At 46.0% G+C, this 20,040-nt stretch overlaps 1 protein-coding gene across 1 annotated transcript in view; it reads right to left on the bottom strand.

Annotated features, from left to right (window-relative positions):
* Positions 1 to 3,175: 3,175 nt before the first annotated feature.
* The window catches only part of LOC146861879 (uncharacterized), a 241,267-nt gene continuing 224,402 nt past the window's right edge, over positions 3,176 to 20,040 (bottom strand). Inside the window, exon 8 of the mRNA XM_085641050.1 lies at positions 3,176 to 6,669. Coding sequence (XP_085497176.1) covers positions 5,921 to 6,669 — 749 coding nt within the window. The 3' untranslated portion in view covers positions 3,176 to 5,920. The remainder of the gene's footprint in view (positions 6,670 to 20,040) is intronic.

Raw genomic sequence — 20,040 nt, 5'->3', positions numbered from 1 at the left:
GTCGAGAAAGCATACATTACTCCCAGTGATATGGTATAAACACTTAAACAGTACACACATGCATGCAAACCTCTGGAATTGTATTTACATTTGAATGCCTCATGTTCCATCCAGTATTGTGTATCTTTCAGGCCCCGATGCTCACTTTCGTATCCCGCACCTCTCAGTCAAATAAGAAAACACATTATTACAACTAGCTGTGTGGTTTCTTTCACAACTCAGGTGTTGCACAAGCGATGCAACAGCAGACATCCCACATAACTCCGCTCGGCTTTCACTTGTGAGCTGCTGCACCACAAGCTGACACCAATTATAAACTGCAAATAAGTAACCAATTTAAAACAAAACAGGGAGAAAGAAAGGAGGTCTCTTCTAGGGGCAGCCAGAGCAATTAAACAAGCATTTAAAATGAGATCCAATTGAAACAAGCATTTTCACTAAAATAGGTCTCGCATTTGCGAGAGTTTAAGCTATTAGCATTGTAAATGACAATGCCTTTTATTTATGTTTTAAAAACCAAAACATAAATAAAAGGTATTTTCATTTACAATGCCAATAGCTCAAACTCGCGTAAATGCGAGAACTATTGCATTGCAAATGCTTGTTTGAATTGGATCTCATTTTAAAGGAAGAGACACCCAAAATCAGTTAAACACGGGATTAGATAGGTTGCAGTACATGGGTATGCATTTAAAGTTATGAGAGATTTACCATTCATTGTAACTGTTATATATATGATACAAATGTGTTCCGAAATCCTGCAAGTGGGTGGTACAATTCTAATGTTTATGAGCATCAATAAAGATCCTGCGATGCAAAAGAGGGCGTACCCTGAACTAGAATTTTTTGAATGACAGGGGAATCGTCATCATGTCACAATTGGAGTACTAAGCCCTTTTGAGGCTCAGTTCATAAAGCACTCAAGATACCAAAAGGAACTAATTTGTGGATTGAGAACCTTTTTGGTAAAGGCTTCCGAAATCTGGAATAATACTCCTATTATTCTGAGAGCCACATATGGTCATGTACACTTTCGAGAGGCTCACAAAACATTTGTATTTCAAATTTACTCACATGCAAGTCAGGTGGGTCAATGAACTTTGGCTTTCATTTGTACTATGGCTGTTTCTAACGTGAAAAGGTTGTAAAATGGTTCATGTTGTCAACAACTACACCGCAAAATAACAAAACAACACATCGAAAATCTGAATGTAAGATGTTTAGTAATGCCAAAAGCTTGTATATAAGGCACAAAGTAGTCTGTGTAGATTATATTTCTTGTTTAGATCCTGGGAAGGTTGATGGGAAACAATTTAACTTGAATTTAATCTCAATTCAATAAGTAACTGATGGAATTCCTTTAACGTAAGGTAGATGAATTCACAAGGTAGTCATTAGATATTATTTATTTATACAGTTTTATAAAAGTGCAAAACCAACCCACATGGGTGTACATCACTGTGCAATGCAACAAATATAACAGGTAAACACTGGGGATAAAACCTGAAGTATGCAGTCAAAAAATGCAGGTTAGAAACAAAATTAGACTGAAAAAGAAGGAACAAAATAATTCAAACCTGAAACAAAGGAGTGCTCAAATATCAAAGTAACTTCAGGAGAATTTCAGGCTAGAGCAACTAGGGCTCTACATCATTTTATGAGTGTTTTAACTTATTTTAGAGGAAGTGTCTTTTTAGAGAAGAAACTAAAATCCGGTAAATCTCTGAAATGGGTTACAAAATCAAGAGACCTATAACTCGATGGCCGGATAAGGAAAATAGGCAATCTTAAAATGCTGTCTTCCATCTAACAGGCCCTATAAGCAAAATAGGCAACCTTAAAATGCAGTCTCCCATCTAACAGATACCAAGTAACATTACAGAGAATGGTGGTGCTGTGATCATGCCTTCTAGTTCCACATATGGTCTGAGTTGCAGCAAACATTCATGCCTCGACTGGAAGAAGTAAGAGCAGAAGAGGACAGCTTTTCATAAGCTCAGGACAGAGTATAACAAGGTTTGAGTCACTGTGTACAAGTCAGCGGCTAAAATAAGATTGTGTAATGTTATCATCAAATATTTTGTCAAACTATTTTCTTTTCAGTAGCCTCAACATGGTATGTGTGTATCGGCCAGGCATCACCATCGAATATGACACCTAGACATTTTGCCTTGCCAGCCAAGACTGGACACTACACACCTATTCATCCTGTACACAACTGTTAGGTCAAGATTAAGCAGGAAAGTGAGCAGGAGTTCAGTCTTGATTGGACTGAGCTTGAGCAATGCTGGGCTATTCAGTCCTCCATAACCCCTAGATAATATGCAGATGTAGAGCTGCATGATCTCATTACCCTGATGCATGGGGATAGCTAATAAATAATCACTTCCATACAGACTCCATATGCATGATGCACAGCAAAGGAGCAAGAATAAATCCCTGATGACATGCACAAAAAGAAACAAAGATAGGGCTACACTCAGCCTAATTCTTTCTCAACAACTGATGTATAAGGATATCCAAGCCAAAACCTACTCCTAAAATGCCTCTAGGCTCCCATTATTTTAATTAATGACTCACCATGAACTTTATGAACTGCACCTCCTTTGTCAAACTGTGGCGGTCTTGCCTATGAAAAGGGCATATATCACCAACCGTAAAAGGAAATAATGGAAACCTGAAAGTGTGAGGTACCATGCACTAAGTAATGCCCACATTCTTGCTCCAACGTCCCTTCTGCATCTCTTTTCCACAGTGGCAGGAACTGGAAGCACCACGTGGACTCTTATTAAAGGCAACAAAACAGTGCAACATAGCTTGCTTTCTTTGCTTTCACCATGACTGACAACGCTAACAATAATTATTATTAGTGTTTGATGTTTTGGGCATAGATGCTCCGCCATTCTTATATATGTTTTATGCGAAGGAACCTCTACTGCCTTTTTCAGACAGGTTTTTGGTACCGTTGCCTTAATCTTTGTGAGATACATACGTTCTAGATTCAACTCCTCCTTGGCCACAATCCTACAACAATCAGTTCTTCTCTAAATATATTCCCAGAAGCAGTGGTCCTTTGATGGGGTGGTCCTCATAATCACAACCTAAACCTCAGAGGAGGACACTTGAAATACATCACCTTGGGGACATGGATAACAGCCTGTTTAGACTTTTAAGAGCAGGGTAGGGGTCCCTGAATTGAGCATAGAAGGGATAAAGATCTATGCAGGCACTTGTCATTTTCGAAATCCCTTAAATTTGAGTAGGTAGAATCAAGTGTGTATCTATTATAGGCCTCTGAGATGCAGGCCATAGCACAGAGTAAACTTTAAGCTGTGCACACTCATATATTAGTCCATCATCTACCCTCCAATTTGGCAACCCACAAGATTAGTGCCCAGGAAAGCCATCCTCTGGACAGGAGCTCTGGGAATCCAGTTGTGATTTTCCGTATATCTTCTCAGAGATTGGAGCCCTTCCTGAGAACAGCTCAACGACCCTCCTCTAGTTTGGCTTTCAATATCTACAGGTTTCGGCACAGCATCTAGAAAACTCGTTTAAGCACTTCATAGAGCTCCTGAAAAAGGATGATTTCCGCAAGGACCTGTTTAAGAGCCTGTTTCCAACCAAAGGCAGATATCTTTAGGACGGGCTCTACCAACTCCGCCTAGGAATATTATTCTAGTACTCTTTCTTGTTCAGAGGCACATGAAGGTCTCAAAGGATCTCAGCTACCTAAGGACCCCCAAAAGAGTTGCCGTTTCAGTACAACTCCTTCTTGAACGCTTTTAAGGGATGAATATTCTCTATTAGATAGGAACTGGGTAGCCTGTATCTAAAAGAGCTAGAGCCATGGCCATGGCAGAAGCATGTTTTTGCTCCTACAGCGTAAGAACATGCCAGGTGCTGTTCATCTTAGTACAAGATCACGTGTTGGTAACAGCCCATCGAATTTGGAAAAAATACAGCTCTTCTTTGGATGTGAATTTTAGGTCCTCTTGGGACAAAAGAGCTTGCATGAAAACGTAACCCGTAGCCCAATCATGCATGGTACCACCGAACTTGAATGAGAGAAAATATCGGTCTGCTTTCTACTCTGTTCCTAGTATGTGGAGGCTAAATTCAAGGTGTCAGCCAGGAGATTCTACCAATACGTGTTTCTCTTCTTCATCCAGACTAATAAACACTCCCACGGTGAGGGGGTAATTAGTTTTTTTGTTTTTCTGAAACAAACACCTGCTTTAAGAGTTTGTTTCTGAAAAACTAAAAATGTTAAAAGTTTGGTGGATGGAACTCAAAACTGACAGCAGCCATCCGCTAAATGTTTTGTACATTGCAAGGAGTGCTGTGATGGTGGTTCCATTCACTATACAGAGATGACAGCTGGGCAGGCAGTCATCTCTGAATCTGATGGATGGTAGTCTGTGAGGATGGCAGAGGTACTGTCTTCCTCCAACCTGAAAGAAAGGAGTATTCTTGGTTTTCTTTTGAGTTTCTGCAATCTAACAGTAGGTTTGGAAAATGAGGAGAAAAAGTCTGGGAAATTGTGGCAAATATTACCAAAAATTGTGTGTATGACTTCATATGGCATTCTGGATGTCAGGTTTGTGTAAATTAAAAAAAGAAAGCTTTTGTTAAGTTAGCAGCAACCATACCAAATCTAGTAAAGAAACCTTCAATGAGTGGAAAAGATTTGGAGAGAACGCAAAATGATTTGTCCCCTGAGGTAAGACATCAGAGGGAGGAGAAAGACTGGACATCAGATGATAATTGCAATTTAAATAGTATGGTGGACCTCAGCCACCTGTACAATACTGCAAATATTTGCCACTTTGGTCTGTTCATGTATTCAAACTGTTGGGCATGCAGCAAACATGCCCTGTGATTGTATGAAATTGGTATAATACTACAATAAGATAATGAAAGACAATACCATGTTGGATTTCACTTAAACAAAAATGGATGCATATAATTTCATTAATAACTTTCAAATAACACTTTTACACTGCTGTCAAACAAACAAATGCAGCTACATTGAGATTTAACAGAGGCTAAGAAGCAGGTGCCAAATGCTTGGGAAAAAACTAAAGGTTCTGGTTGTACAATCTAAGTATAACGATTGTATGTGTAAAAGGAAAGATGGCTTAGATGGCTATGGACTCGTCTGACATGAGCTCAATCACCTGTGTGGTTAGTCATGTATCAGGAAGCTATACAATGGTCCACTTGAGATGTGGACAGTTTCTGTTTATTGTGGCCCTTTTATTATCTCAAATTGTTCATTCATGGAAAACCAGTATGGTCTCTGGAAGGGGTTTGTAACACCTAATGTACAGAGTCAGTTTCAGGGTTCTCTATAAACAGCCTGGGGATGCAACAGTATACAACTACTGCATTGTTCTCTCTGAAATCTGCACCTCAATAAAACTACTTTACAAAAAATATGGAAGAATTGGAAAGGTATTCGAGGATACCAGAGGCAGAAGCCACCCTCTATATAATACATTTAAAAAAGGAAACTATTGACACACTGTGTTTTTTTGACCAAATGAATAGGTCAAAGGTACAATACTTATTTTTTGCTTGGCAGTAGAGGTGATGGGTTTGCAGTACACTGCATTTTCTGATCTTGATTTATTCTTACCACACCATATAATGGTAAGAACAAACGTTTTTCATTTATGTACATTTTCACTTCATTCTTCACGCGCTGTATTGTTGTAAATAATTGAGTTTTTTCTTATGTTGTTCACAGGCATTTTATGGAACCAATTAGAAATAGTATATATAGTTTTTCCTATCCAATGTTTATGATCTTTAGTTTTATTAGAGGTCTATGTACTTTTCATATACATTGAAAATAAATATATTTAAAAACTTTGTAGTATGTTCTGAATTACTAAAAGAAGAGCATCCATTTCAATTAACCTTCTGTTGCCCAGGTCACACTTTCCAGCTCTCTGACATGTATCTGCTCATGTCTCTTTAGGTTTGAGGAATCAATGAATCGTCTCTCACATACAATACATACATAAGGTTTCTCTCCCGTGTGTAGTCGTTGATGTTTAACAAGGTGTGGCAACTGTCTGAAATCTTTCCCACACTGACTACATGTATATGGCTTTTCTCCTGTATGAACTCGCTGATGAATTACCAGCGATTGTGACTTTCTAAAACTCTTCCCACATTCTCTACATATGTATGGTCTCCCCTCAAAATATGTTCCCTGATCTGTATGCAAGTTTGTTGATTCAAGGAACTTCTTTTGGCATTCACTACATATATTTAGTCGCTCACCCTTGCTAGTTTGATGATGTTCGCTGTTACTTGGTGACCGGCTAAAACAATTTTTACACTGACTACAAATATACATTTCCAATCCTGTGTCCATCTCCTGATGTGGGGGTGCTGAATCTTTAGAGCTCTTGCCATATTCAGTCTTCGTATATGGTTTATGATTTTGTTTGGTAGCCACAGGGCTTGACCCTTGAGTCACGCTGCTGCGATATTCAGCACATGCATTTAAGGTTTCTTCTGCTTTGATCCTGGGATGGCTATTGACATCTGCTTTATAACCGCACATTCTTCCCTGTTCGCTGCTCATGGATGTGGCATTGTTCTCCCTGCTGCTTGCTCGCTGTTGATCAATAGAGGGTAACGTCTGGGAAACAGCTAAAGAAGGGATAATAAAAACATTCAACTCACTACAACATTTTCTGATGTCTGATGTAAATAAGTCACACAGATGTATTAACTACAGGTTATAACAATACATTAGAGCACCAAGTTGTAAGACCCAGAAAGTGTGGCTGTAGTTAATAATACTGCATTCAGGTTCAAACACTGCTTGGAGCTTCTTAGGGCTGGGCATGAGACAGCTTTAGCTGTCAGCCACCCACCTTCATATAATCTATAAAAATAATACATTACAATATAAAATATACACAAAGTAATACACTAATAAGCACTATTATTTTTATTATACATGATTTACTTTGAGTCAGCTCCTTCAGCCATTACTTTGATAAAGTGTCCATTATATTCTAGATCAGTCCACAGTTAGGATGCGTAAAGTGGAGCTATTGGTCGGCCCCCTTCAGCCATTAGCTTTGTTCTCAGTGCCATTCATATCTTCTTCGATCAGCCTACAACCAGCCTGTTGGTACTTGGTGCATAATGCAGTGTGAGTGACAGCATTCTTACATCAGTCTCCCTCTGAGCCTTAGCGATCATGAGAAATTGCACTTTAACTAGGGTGCTATTCATTAAAACGGCCGGCTACACAAGATTGTGAGGTAAGTCACCTCATCTAAGATAGGCCCTGCCTCATCACATTGATGTCACAGCCAAGGTAAACAAGGGATTCTGCTCACAACTCACTGATTACCTACAAAGTGCTCGGCAAATAGTCTTGGAACACCACATCCATAAGAATGTTCACTTACATCAATATCTATACTGCCTGTGTACACAAAACATCCCAGCCAGTGGATCCCATTATCCAAGAAAGTAGCTTAATTCAGACATTGACACAGCAGCGCAGTTATATGGGGGATTCCCCTCACTTTCCAATAAAGCTTGCCGGCTGAATAGTTTCAATTTGAGGCCCAGCACCCACTATGCACTGAGCATGCAACCTGGCAAACTTGACAATGCTGGTGCACAGCTTCAGTGATGTAACTGAGCCCCACGCAAAGTACTGACCATCACCTTTTAATTAGTCTTCCAGCACTGGCCCGTCATCGAATAGCCAACTTCTTCTGGCTACTACCTTTGCCCCCAGCCAATCAGCCTCTATTTCAGCTTCAGGGCATGGTACAAGGGCCCAATATCATTGCAGACACCATGCTGGTTCTCTTGCTTAATCCCAGGAGGGAGCTGCTATTTCTTCTGTGAGATTCCATGAATGGAGCCACCACTTAATACACTGCCACTACAAGCGCTACCACTTCCATGGCTGGCACTTCTACAGTAGAAACCAGTAAAACAAAGCGTTACCCTCACAATGGTGGAAGCCTACCGCCTTCCCTAGGGGTTAAGCAGCACGAGCTCAGTGGCAGAATACAGTGTAGTGATCAGTGGGAGTGAACACGTCTCCTGTTTAACCTGTTTCTGGGAGGTCTACAAGCTCACTCACCTTTTAAAAGTTATGCTGCTTTATGCTTAGCTCACCCTTTGCCTACATCAGTTAGATGTAAAGGGCTACTCACGAGTGGTGACTCTGCGCTGGATGTATGTGTGCCTGAGAAGGGTACAGTACATGGATAGAGCAGTGCATGCATGGTGAGTGCATGTACTGAGTATGTTAACTGGCGTCCCAGTATGCCAGGAGGGGCCGTGTTGAAAGGTATTGCTGGATCGGAAGGGCCGAAGCTTGCGTGGCGCCTAGTGGCGACACCATAAGCCAGGAGGGGACGCCATGGTATGCACTACCGTGTGAGGAGGGCCAGCACTTGGCCAGTGGATTTAAGGCAACCCTGTATGCCAGGAGAGGCTGCCAATACTTTTTTTTTTTTTTTTTAGAATATCTTTATTTTTTCAATTCCACTGTTGTTGAATACATACAAATTGCAATACTGACCAACATTAAGAAATGTGAACAAACTTCGGAGCCATTCCAACCCCCTCCCAGTACGGTTATTAATAAGCTATTACCATCTTCTAAAGGTCTCCAATAATACAGGTTATGTGTTGCATATCTTTAATATATCAAGTTTCAACATCTTTATTTCCGGGGCCTTCCCCCGCTGAAGTACATCTCTCCTCGTCAGCTCCTGAGTCCCCCGACTCCCGCCCTCCCACTGCTGCTTTAAACTCCACTATGACTTATCTCCATGTCGTCAAATCTTCCTCTGCATGTTCATCTACTCTACAACAGCGTAGCCTAACCTCCTCTGCTACTGCCCATTCTTTCACATCTCTACCCCATCTGTACAGGTTGGGTGCCCTTGTGCCCATCCATGCCATGGCCACTTACCTTCTCGTCAGTAAGAGAGCCAGTTGTACAAATCTCCAGTGTATTTTCCCCTCCTTGCGTTGTCTGAGTGTCCCCAATAAACAGGTAGTGGGTTCTAGCCTCAGTGTCACACCTCCCATATTCTGTAGCGTTTCGACCACCCATTCCTAGTAAGTGCGTTCCTCAGGACATTGCCAGGCCAGGTGCAGAAATATTGCCGGTGTGGTTTGACATCGGGGGCATGTATTTGGTTTCGTGGGGCCAATACGGGCAGCAGCACCGGGGTGACATATGTGCGGTGCAAAAAAAAATGAAATCGTCCAGCTTAAGCTGTGCGTTACATGAACCCCTATTTACTAGTCTGCAGGTTTCCTTCCACTCTGTATCTGTCATTGGTGTACCTAGATCCTCCTCCCAGGCTATCCTTGCTTTTGTATTGGTCTAGGCAGATCCATAATCATAGCGTTATATAAGTGGAAGATCAAGTGCCTTCCCCCTCCAAACTCTAGTAGCGTCCTGAAGAGGGCTGCGGATGCTGGGGCGACTGGGCAAGTAGGCCAAATGTCTCTGACTATATCAACAATGCTTGCGTAGATAATGAACTGACCCCTTTCAACCCCAAAACTCTCTCGGGCTGCCTCGAAGGAGATCAGTGTGTCATTGTGGAATAATATCAGGGATCCCCCTTCTTTCTAGCCAGTAAAATTCACTTCCGATGCCAGATGGAGCAATGCCGGGAGGTCCCAGAACTCGTACTCCCTAGCGAAGGGGGCGCATCTCAGAACCACACTCACTGCTCTTTCCCAGAGTGCTGCTGGTTGTTTAAGCAAGCAAGGCCTTCACCCTGCCCCCTCCCACCTCCATGCAATTGCGCGGACAAGGTTTTTTCCCGTGCATCATCAGTAGTTCTTTCTCCCAATTGGCCTCCTCTGTCAGCCAGTGTGCTGCATGCTGGAGGTGGGACGTTAAATAATAGAGTTCAATATTGGGGAGTGCCAACACTCCCTCATCCTGCGGTAGCTGCAGTGTCTCTTTGCTCACCTTATTTCTGTCATTTGCCCACACCAGATTCAATAGCCAGGAGTGAAGATGTTTAAACACTGACCCTGGAAGTGTGTCCAACGAGTGCTGAAGGGTATAGAGGCATTGGGGCAGGAAGAGGCTGTCGATCTTAAGTGGTTACGAGAATCAGCTGTCGCACAAGAAATCTGAGTCGTGACCTGTGGTTAACCAAGAAGCAACGAAGAATGAGACGGAACTGCCCCCACTAAACAGAGGAAGATGCCGTGTAGGCATCGCTGCACAGGAATCCCGTCTCCACCCCCTCCAATGTGAAAAAGCACTGACTTACCATGCAGGAGGAGCACCGGAGCACCTCTGATCACTACTGGAGCCAGCTGTGTATGCTCAAAAGAAAGCCATGTGCAGCCCACTACCCACATAGGACCAGACCAGTGTGAGTGCCTGTGATACAGCACTCACTGGGACATTACAAACCTCCTCGCTGCTGGAGCAGGTAAGACTGGTTACGGGCCTATCAGGCCTCGGGGGAACTCACTGCACTTTCAACTATTTTAAAAAGAGTCTGAGTAGACTCTTGACTTAAGGCCTACAAGTGAGCATTCCCTGGATGAGGTCACCAGTGAATGGGGAATAACCCCATCAACATTATGAAGAGCGAGTGGGAGAGGGATTTGTTAGCATAACACTAGCGCCCCAACCTCAAGGGGAAATGTGTTATTGTTTATATATGTCATAATATTACTTTGAATGCGTAGAGTTAGAAATAAAATATTACTTTTTACAATAAAAATAAGTTGTTGACTGAACACTGATTTTATTGACATTATGAAGAGCGAGTGGGAGAGGGATTTGTTAGCATAACACTAGCGCCCCAACCTCAAGGGGAAATGTGTTATTGTTTATATATGTCATAATATTACTTTGAATGCGTAGAGTTAGAAATAAAATATTACTTTTTACAATAAAAATAAGTTGTTGACTGAACACTGATTTTATTGACATTGCTGTGCGCTCTTTGAGTTATGGCTCGTGTTCACTGACCTGTGGGAGCCTTGGTTTGCTCGACCATAGCTACCACTGAGTCAAGTGCAGAAGGAGCACTTGGCCCAGCCGCTGAAGATCCATAGTATGTCAGGCCCGGGACATCAGGAGTAAAAGGCCTCAAACCATTTGGTTAGGCCCAGTAACCCCTGCATGCCCGTGGTCCTCTGAAAAGGGTTCTGACAACTTGTAATAAGAGTAATACATAGATACTGCAGAAACATTTCAGCAAATGATCCTGCCACACCTCCAGAAGCTTGCAACATTTCTTAAAACCTCCTTTTTCAGATGCTGTAAGTCATTGGTGTGCTTGTGTTAAATATCATGGGAACGCGGATGGAGGTCTAGCAGCTACCCTTGGAACACATTTCTGTTGGATAATCATTGCAGAGCTAGACCAATGGAGGATTTCCTTATGGGATATGCGGGTTCATATGAATATTAGAATCTGATTTTCTCAAATGGGCAATTTACCCTACGAAGAAGCATAATTAAGTGCTCTAACCTACAATATAGCAATTCTGGAGGAAAAGGAATTTAGACTCAAACAGGTGATGGATTACCAAAGCATAGATTGAGGAGGAAGCTACTGGGAACAGCTGGTGTGTTACAGATTAAATAGTAGTCAAGTAGCAACAGAGTGAGAGATGGGGAACAGCACCTTCTTGATTGCAAGATTTCTTGATGTAAGAGACAAATACAGAGCATTAAAGTATCTGAGAAGGAAGATAGATCACCATGGAAAACATGTGTGAGTGGTGTATGAGGGAAGAGTCATGATTTTCTTGCTCATCATAACTGCCAAATACCTTTGAATTTTAGGTTTTGCATCATACCCATAACATTCCTTTAATACAAATTAAAACAAATATTAAAAGTGGTTTTTTTTTTAAATGACAGCCATTGGTCCCTGGGCAAAGCAAGGAAACAATCCTATGTACTCTCAGAACCTACTAGACAGGACTGTAAACAGCAAACTTTGGGCACAGCTTCCACAAAGACCATACCCGAACTACACCATGCTTTGACTATTATCTGTCTCCCTAGCTGCTTTGGAATTAAAAACCATAAAAAGACTAAGCCAAAATATAAAACAAAGAGCCAGTGCTTTCTCCTAAGTTTACCTAACGCTCTATCGTGGTTTGCCGAGATTGCATTCAATACTCAATTTTCACGATCCTGCTACTCCTATCAATCAATCAATCAATCAGTGACACTTATAAAGCGCGCTACATACCCGTAGGGTCTCAAGGCGCTGGGGAGGGGGGGTGCCGCTACTGCTCGAACAGCCAGGTCTTCAGCTTCTTCCTGAAGGAGAGGTGGTCTTGGGTCAGGCGCAGGTCGGACGGGAGGGAGTTCCAGGTCTTGGCGGCCAGGTAGGAGAAGGACCTTCCTCCTGTAGTCGCTCTTCGGATGCGGGGGACGGCGGCGAGGGCGTGGTTGGCTGATCGGAGGTGGCGTTTGGGAGCGTAGAAGTTGACTCGGCTGTTGAGGTAGCTCGGGCCTTGGTCGTGTAGGGCTTTGTGTGCGTGGGTGAGGAGGCGGAAGGTGATTCTCTTGTTGATGGGGAGCCAGTGAAGGTCTCTCAGATGACCGGAGATGTGGCTGGATCGTGGGATGTCGAGGATGAGTCTGGCTGAGGCGTTTTGGATCCGCTGGAGTCTCTCCTGGAGCTTGGCGGTGGTCCCGGCGTAGAGGGCGTTGCCGTAGTCCAGTCGGCTGGTGACGAGGGCCTGGGTGACGGTCTTCCTGGTCTCTGAGGGGATCCACCAAAAGATCTTTCGTAGCATGCGTAGGATGTTGAAGCACGCCGAGGAGACGCTGTTGACTTGCCTGGTCATGGAGAGGGAGGAGTCCAGGATGAAGCCCAGGTTTCGTGCATGGTCTGTCGGTTTGGGCGCGGTGCCCAGGGCGGGAGGCCACCAGGAGTCGTCCCAGGCGGAGGGTGAAGAGCCCAGGATGAGGACCTCCGTCTTGTCCGAGTTCAGTTTCAGGCGGCTGGTCGTCATCCACTCGGCTACCTCTTTCATCCCTTCGTGCAGGTTGGCTCTGGCGGCGGCGGGGTTGTTGGTCAGGGAGAGGATCAGCTGGGTGTCGTCGGCGTAGGAGATGATGCTGAGGTGGTGTTTGCGTACGATGGCCGCGAGGGGGCTCATGTAGACGTTGAAGAGGGTGGGGCTCAGTGATGATCCTTGGGGGACGCCGCAGATGACTTCGGAGGCCTCTGACTTGTACGGTGGTAGGCGGACTCGCTGTGTTCTTCCGTCGAGGAAGGAGATGATCCATTCCAGCGCCTTGTCCTGGATACCGATGTCGCTGAGGCGCCGTGTTAGGGTGCGGTGGCAGACCGTGTCGAATGCCGCGGAGAGGTCTAGGAGGATGAGGGCCGCTGTTTCTCCCTTGTCCATCAGGGCTCGGATGTCATCGGTGGCGGCGATGAGGGCGGTCTCGGTGCTGTGTTTGGCTCGGAAGCCGGACTGTGAGGGGTCGAGGGATCCGTTCGTCTCGAGGAAGGCGGCCATCTGCTTGTTGACGGTCTTCTCGATGACTTTGGCTGGAAACGGTAGAAGCGAGATGGGGCGGTAATTCTTGAGGTCGGTGGGGTCCGCTGTTGGTTTCTTGAGTAGGGCGCTGAGTTCGGCGTGTTTCCAGCTTTCGGGGAAGATGGCGGTGTCGAAGGATGTGTTGATGATGTCTCGCAGGTGGGGTGCGATGACAGCGTCGGCCTTGTTGAAGACGTGGTGAGGGCAGGGGTCGGTTGGTGATCCGGAGTGGATGGAGTTCATCGTGCGGATGGTGTCTTCTGTGCTGATCGGGGTCCAGGCGTGGAGGGTGGTGGTGGGGGGGGGTGGCAGGTCGGTCGTGGTGTGCGTTGGTTGGTTGTTGAAACTGCTGTGTATGTCCGTGATCTTGTTGTGGAAGTATGAGGCGAGGGAGTTGCAGAGGTCTTGCGATGGGGTGATGTCGTTGTTTCCTGCGCTGGGGTTGGAAAGCTCTTTCACGATGTTGAAGAGTTCCTTGCTGTTGTGTGCGTTGTTGTCCAACCGGTCCTTGAATGCTGTTCTCTTGGCGGCGCGGATCAGCTGGTGGTGTTTCCGGGTGGCCAGTTTGTAGGAGGTCCTGTTGTCCGGTGTCGGGTCCTTTTTCCAGGCTTTCTCGAGGGCTCGGCAGTTCTTCTTGGAGCTCTTGAGTTCGTCGGTGAACCATGGGGCCTTCTTGCTGGTGGGTCTGCTGGGCGGGGTCCTCAGCGGGGCGAGCTCGTCCGCGCAGGTGGTGATCCACTTCGTGAGGTTGTCGGCGGCCTGGCTGGGGTTCGCTGAGCTGGCAGGAGGGTGTTGGCTCAGGGAGGTGGCGAGCTGGTCTGCTGTGATCTTGTTCCAGCTTCTGCGGGCGGTGTGTTGCTGGTGTTGGTGGGTCGTCGTTCTCTTGAAGGTGAAGTGGACGCAGCTGTGGTCCGTCCATTGAAGCTCTGTGGCGTGGCTGAAGTTGATGTCTGTGCTGGATGAGAAGACGGCGTCGAGTGTGTGTCCGGCGAGGTGGGTGGGGGTGGACACCAGTTGCTTGAGTCCCAGGTTGGCGAGGTTGTCGAGCAGGGTGCTGGTGTTGTGGTCGTTGTTGTTCTCCAGGTGGAAGTTCAGGTCCCCCAGGAGGATGTAGTCGGCGGAGGGGAGGGCATGCGGGCTGACGAAGTCGGCGATGTCCTCGCTGAATTGCGTGCGTGGTCCAGGGGGTCGGTAGATCAGGGTGCCTCTGAGGGTGGTGTTCGGGTTGGTGTGGATCTGGAAGTGCAGGTGTTCGGCGCTGGTCAGGGTGTTGTCGGTGCTGGTCGTGAGACGGATGGTGTTCCTGTGGATGATGGCGATGCCTCCTCCCATCTGGTTGGCGTTGCGGTCCCTCCGGATGATCTTGTAGCCCTCTGGGATGGCGATGGCGATGTCGGGAGCTGAAGAGGCGTTCATCCAGGTCTCCGTGAGGAAGGCAACGTCAGGGGCTGTGGCGTCTAGGAGGTTCCAGAGTTCGATGGCGTGTCTGTGGACGGAGCGGGTGTTGAGCAGGATGCACTTGAGGTGGGTGCTGCTGGAGTTCGACTTGTCGGGTGCTGGTGCGGGGCTGGTCCGGATGCAGGAGAACTTGCAGGCGTGGCAGCTGAAAGGTCCGTGGGTGTGTCGTGGTGTGGCTTGATGGCATTCTGGGAGTCGGCCGTTGTCGAGTGCGATGAGGGTGGCGGCGGAGTACGTCAGGCGGGTCGGTCGGGCTCTTCGGGGGCCAGGGGTCCTGGCGCTGGTCGCGATCCGGTCGCGGACGGGCGCAGACGGGCTTACCTTTGGCGCGCCTTCGGCGCGCCCGCTGCGCGTGACCGCTGCGCGTTCGCACGGTCGCCATTTAAGGCGAAGTGCGCGGGTGGGCGGGGCAGCTGGGAGGCGGGAGCGGGGAGGGTTACAGAAGAGAAAGGGGCGGGGACAAGCGGCGGTGGCGGGAAGGGAGGGCGGGGGGTGGCGCGGTAGGCGGGCAACAAGGAAGGAGAGCGCACACTGTAAAATACAACAGGCAAAAATAAACGACAAAAAAACGGGCAAAACAGAGAAAAACACAGATCGGCAAGACAAGCGCAAATGCTTCACAAAACCTGGAAAAAAGCGGCAAAAGCACTCGCAGCGGCGGCAGCCGGCAAACGAGGCTCAACGAGGCAGCAGGGCAGGCAAGGGGCACACGCAGCAGCTGGTGGCCGTGCGGCGCGGGGGTGTCCCACAAGTGGGTCACACTCACCTGCGTCGCACGGTCGCCATTTAAGGCCAAGTGCGCGGGTGGGCGGGGCAGCTGGGAGGCGGGAGCGGGGAGGGTTACAGAAGAGAAAGGGGCGGGGACAAGCGGCGGTGGCGGGAAGGGAGGGCGGGGGGTGGCGCGGTAGGCGGGCAACAAGGAAGGAGAGCGCACACTGTAAAATACAACAGGCAAAAATAAACGACAAAAAAACGGGCAAAACAGAGAAAAACACAGATCGGCAAGACAAGCGCAAATGCTTCACAAAACCTGGAAAAAAGCGGCAAAAGCACTCGCAGCGGCGGCAGCCGGCAAACGAGGCTCAACGAGGCAGCAGGGCAGGCAAGGGGCACACGCAGCAGCTGGTGGCCGTGCGGCGCGGGGGTAGACGGACAGACTTGAAAAATGCACCAGTCGAAGTTCTCTTGTGACCGGGATCACTTTGACAGCTTTTCCCACTCTCAGACTTTACCTTTGGACTGCCTTTATTATGATTTTAAAATCCGACAGCTAGTCAAGGATAAATGATGTAGCCAGGCAGGGCTGCACAAGCTAAATGTTTTTTTCTTTGAGGTCAGGCTAAAGCTTCAATTTCTGCAGTAATAGGTTCTGTGCAAGATCTTGCCCGCCAAGCCTGCATCAGCTTCAGGCACTCTTCTGGGTGTTTTCTTTCTTCATTCCTTTGGGAGTAAGCCCTTAAGGTGACCACCCCTTGAACACTATACTGCCTCTTCTCTTAGCGGTCATGGTCTAGTGCACCTATCCCACAGCAAGGTAGCACATTAAGGTCCCTGAAAGTCTACCGTGAGGGCTATGAAGGCAGCACCTGACATAACTCACTCTGGGAAAACTCCTGTATCTACACCATTGGCTACAGGACATTTCTGAGTCTTCTTGTGCCTTCTGGTGTTTCAAAGCGTGGAGGCTACAACCTCAAGCTTTAGGGACCCTTCTTCCACCCGCACCTCTGCCAACTAAGAGGTTGCTCCCGGAGACTGGTCCTTCAGCTCAGGGTCTGTATACTGAGACGGATACCTTGCCTAACAATCAAGCACACAGTTCACATTCAGGGTTACACACCCTGGACCATGCTTGGGCCTGCCTTAATCAGGTATTCTGTCACCTGTCTCTTTGAAAGCACCTCCAGAGAAGTGACTTCTCTATAGCAAATTCAGGGACCTCATGTGGCACTGAGAGTTTTTTTTCCAAGACCATTTTTATTCATTTTAGCATAGAAGGGAAATGATTTAAAATCATTGTGTTACTCTCCTGCATACATGATTAGGTATTAAATCATCCTTTCCACTACAATATAAACATTTTAAATTCAGTAACATTGGTAAACCATGAACAAATAACAGAGTGGGGTCACGAATGAGCCGTATAGTAGGAATTGCTCATGTGGTATCAATGTTAGGCGGAACATGTCTTCACCACTCAGGGTTGACCAACACGGTACCCTTAACTTGTCTCTTGGGTATCTACACCTTAATTTAAGGTTCAGTATACCCTCAGAGACATGAGGTTGGTCACCATTGTGATCACACCCTCATGTTCCCCTTCTGCCTGTGTCAACTCACTATCAGAGATATAATCTACAGGTAAATATAAGTAAACAGCTAGCTCCTCTGTGTAACCAACCCTCTCTAGTCAAAACATTTAGTGGTCCTTCTGCCATCCTATGGGCATTAATTTTACTGCAGATATTACCCTCCAGGTATTGCACTTTGAAAACTAAATGTTATATCTTCACGGTCTTTTGGCACAGGTATCCGATAGTGCACTCACTGGTACCTCCTTTACGAAGGCATCCTAGAAGTACTTTTTAGAACTCACAGGAACCACCATCTAAACTTCAGGAGTCACTTCCCAACTAAGGGACATAATGACATATTACACCTTCATCTCATGGAGACAGCCTCCCTCCAATGCTACTTGATATCCCTGTGGACTGCCAACTAGTTTGAAACAGCTTGAGAGGAGTCTCTCACTTGCCCTCTGGCTGATTGCAGTCAAAGTAGCAGCCCTTCTTTTCATACAGCCTCATACACCCTTTGTGCCCCCCTCCCTTTTCCCTGAAATGGTATGAGTCTTCACTCGTTATCACTAGCTGGGAGCCCTGACCCCACCCATTTTGTGGCTTCCCCTTGTGCCTCCCTATGCCGCCTGTTGCTGACTCATAAATCAGTCTCCCTCTCAAGCTGTTTAAAAGTCACCAAATTTCCATACTTTGCTGCCCTTCATCCAGACCGTCAGTGAAGTCAATTAGTCTTTGTTGACACTTTTTTTGAGGCATCTTCAAAATCTTCCAATGACTTCTGAAACACTTTGCTGGGATCTCTACATCTCATGAAATACTTCTACTGAACAATATTCCCTTCATGTGCAATTTGTAACTGTGCAGGGCCTCACAGATGGCAAGAACTGTGTCCTTCTACTGAATTGGTAACTTCTCCCAGAGTACAGGCAACTAATGCTGATTCTAATTAAATTAACCACTTTTCTACATCATCACCAACTACAAAGCGAGGTTTCACATATTGTGGTAATTGGGGATATGACTTTCCAACCACTGGTGTTCACTCACCACTCTGTTGCTACCACCACCAATACTTGGGTCTGAGCTCACCTTTTTCTCCTACAACAGCTGTAAGTACTCACATTGCTAAGACCACTTTGTCAGATTTTCCTGCTGTTTGTTTTTGCATTAGTTTTTTAGGGAGCTCAAAATCCTCTAGTGGGGCATGGCTGAACACCGTAGTCATGCAGGGCTAAATTAGATAGATGATTTTCAGCATGGTCCTGCTAAATCCTTTTTCTTTGCAGTAAACAGGCTCAGAACAAGACAAACACTGAGATTGAACCTTTAATGGTTGACTGCATGCCGTGTCTCAGACTTCTGTCGGTTAACAAATGACTAAGGTTCAACTTTTACCAGGTGCTCAATATCTTCCTCCCCACACCTAGTGCTTGTACTGCAAGAATGCCAAGGAAGTCTTCCAGGTGTTCAGGTCCCAGATAAAAGTGGGAGACAAGCTAAACCACTCACTTCAGTAATGACTGCATCAAAGTCCACTCTAATCATCTTCCAACTGCTTGGCTGGTTCTTCACTCGAGAAGCCCTCCCTTTCTCCCTTTATTTCCCTTGTTGTCCTTTATACCTCTGAAGCTACAGGAGGCCAGATGGTCTGACCAGAAGAATCTCTTCTTGCTATTCGATACAAGTCATTAGCAAACAAAGGCCTCAGTCCTCCTCCCTGAAAGACAGCAGATTCCTCCTGTTTTTATCTTCACCAAGTCCATTTGTGTCCTGAGGTGCTGGATGTGGGAAGCCTTTCATATACTGGTAACTAGACAGTAACTGGTGCTATGTCATAATCCAATTGAAAGAAAATCCCAACAATCCACTGACTGCCCTCTCAGGAAGTAGGTCAAATTTGCTTTACTGCAAATAACCACAGAACACCCTGCTATGGTGATGTTACAAGAAGGCAGGACCCCTGTTCCAGCGTGCAGAACACGGAATCCACACCCAAGGCCAGTTTTGTGTAATGAATAAATTCCCATGAAAAAGCAACCATGGCTGGTTCTAAGCTAGTGTCCCCTACTGTGGTGCACAGACATATCCTGGCCAAGAACAGAGCAGCTTTGAAAAGTCACTTAAGAAAGTCAAAATGCAGCCTGAGGTAGGCTACAGTGGTCAGAGTTCTTCATCATGGAATTGCAAAAGAAGAGACTGTAATTACATTAGCTCTCAGTACAGAAATTTTTTGTAATGGTACAGAAAAAAGAACCTTCAGAAACCCTTTTGCTATGAGAAAACAGAGATGAAGAAGTGCAGGGCAATGTAGCCCATAGGCTGCCATTATAAGAAGAAAAAGTAGGATGTGCGTTTAAGAGCAGAGAGACCACCAATATCCCATCATGCTCAGCCAGAGGCAGTTACCTTTTTTTTTTTTTGAAGGCTACACTAAACCAATAATAGAGCATGAAATGATCTGTCCACTCCACTAGGGAAGCTTATGACTATCATGGAAATACCCCTACGAGAGAACTAGAATTGCAGGTAAGAAACTATACCTTCTTTCGTAGGAGATTTCCATGTATAGTCATATGCTTTGAGTCTGTGGAGTAGACAGAAAACACAAGGAATGTACCCCGTTAAATAAAAAGATTTCTGAGGAATGCCTGTCCCACTTGCTCATCTGCCCTAGCGTCTGGGTCCAGGCAGTAGTGTCTAGTGAATGTATGGTCTGACTTCC

Source organism: Triturus cristatus, chromosome 2_2 (assembly GCF_964204655.1).
Source record: "Triturus cristatus chromosome 2_2, aTriCri1.1, whole genome shotgun sequence".
NCBI classification, from domain to species: Eukaryota; Metazoa; Chordata; class Amphibia; order Caudata; family Salamandridae; genus Triturus; species Triturus cristatus.
The sequence above is the reverse complement of the archived record's forward strand: the minus strand, read 5'-3'. Positions and strand labels throughout refer to the sequence as shown.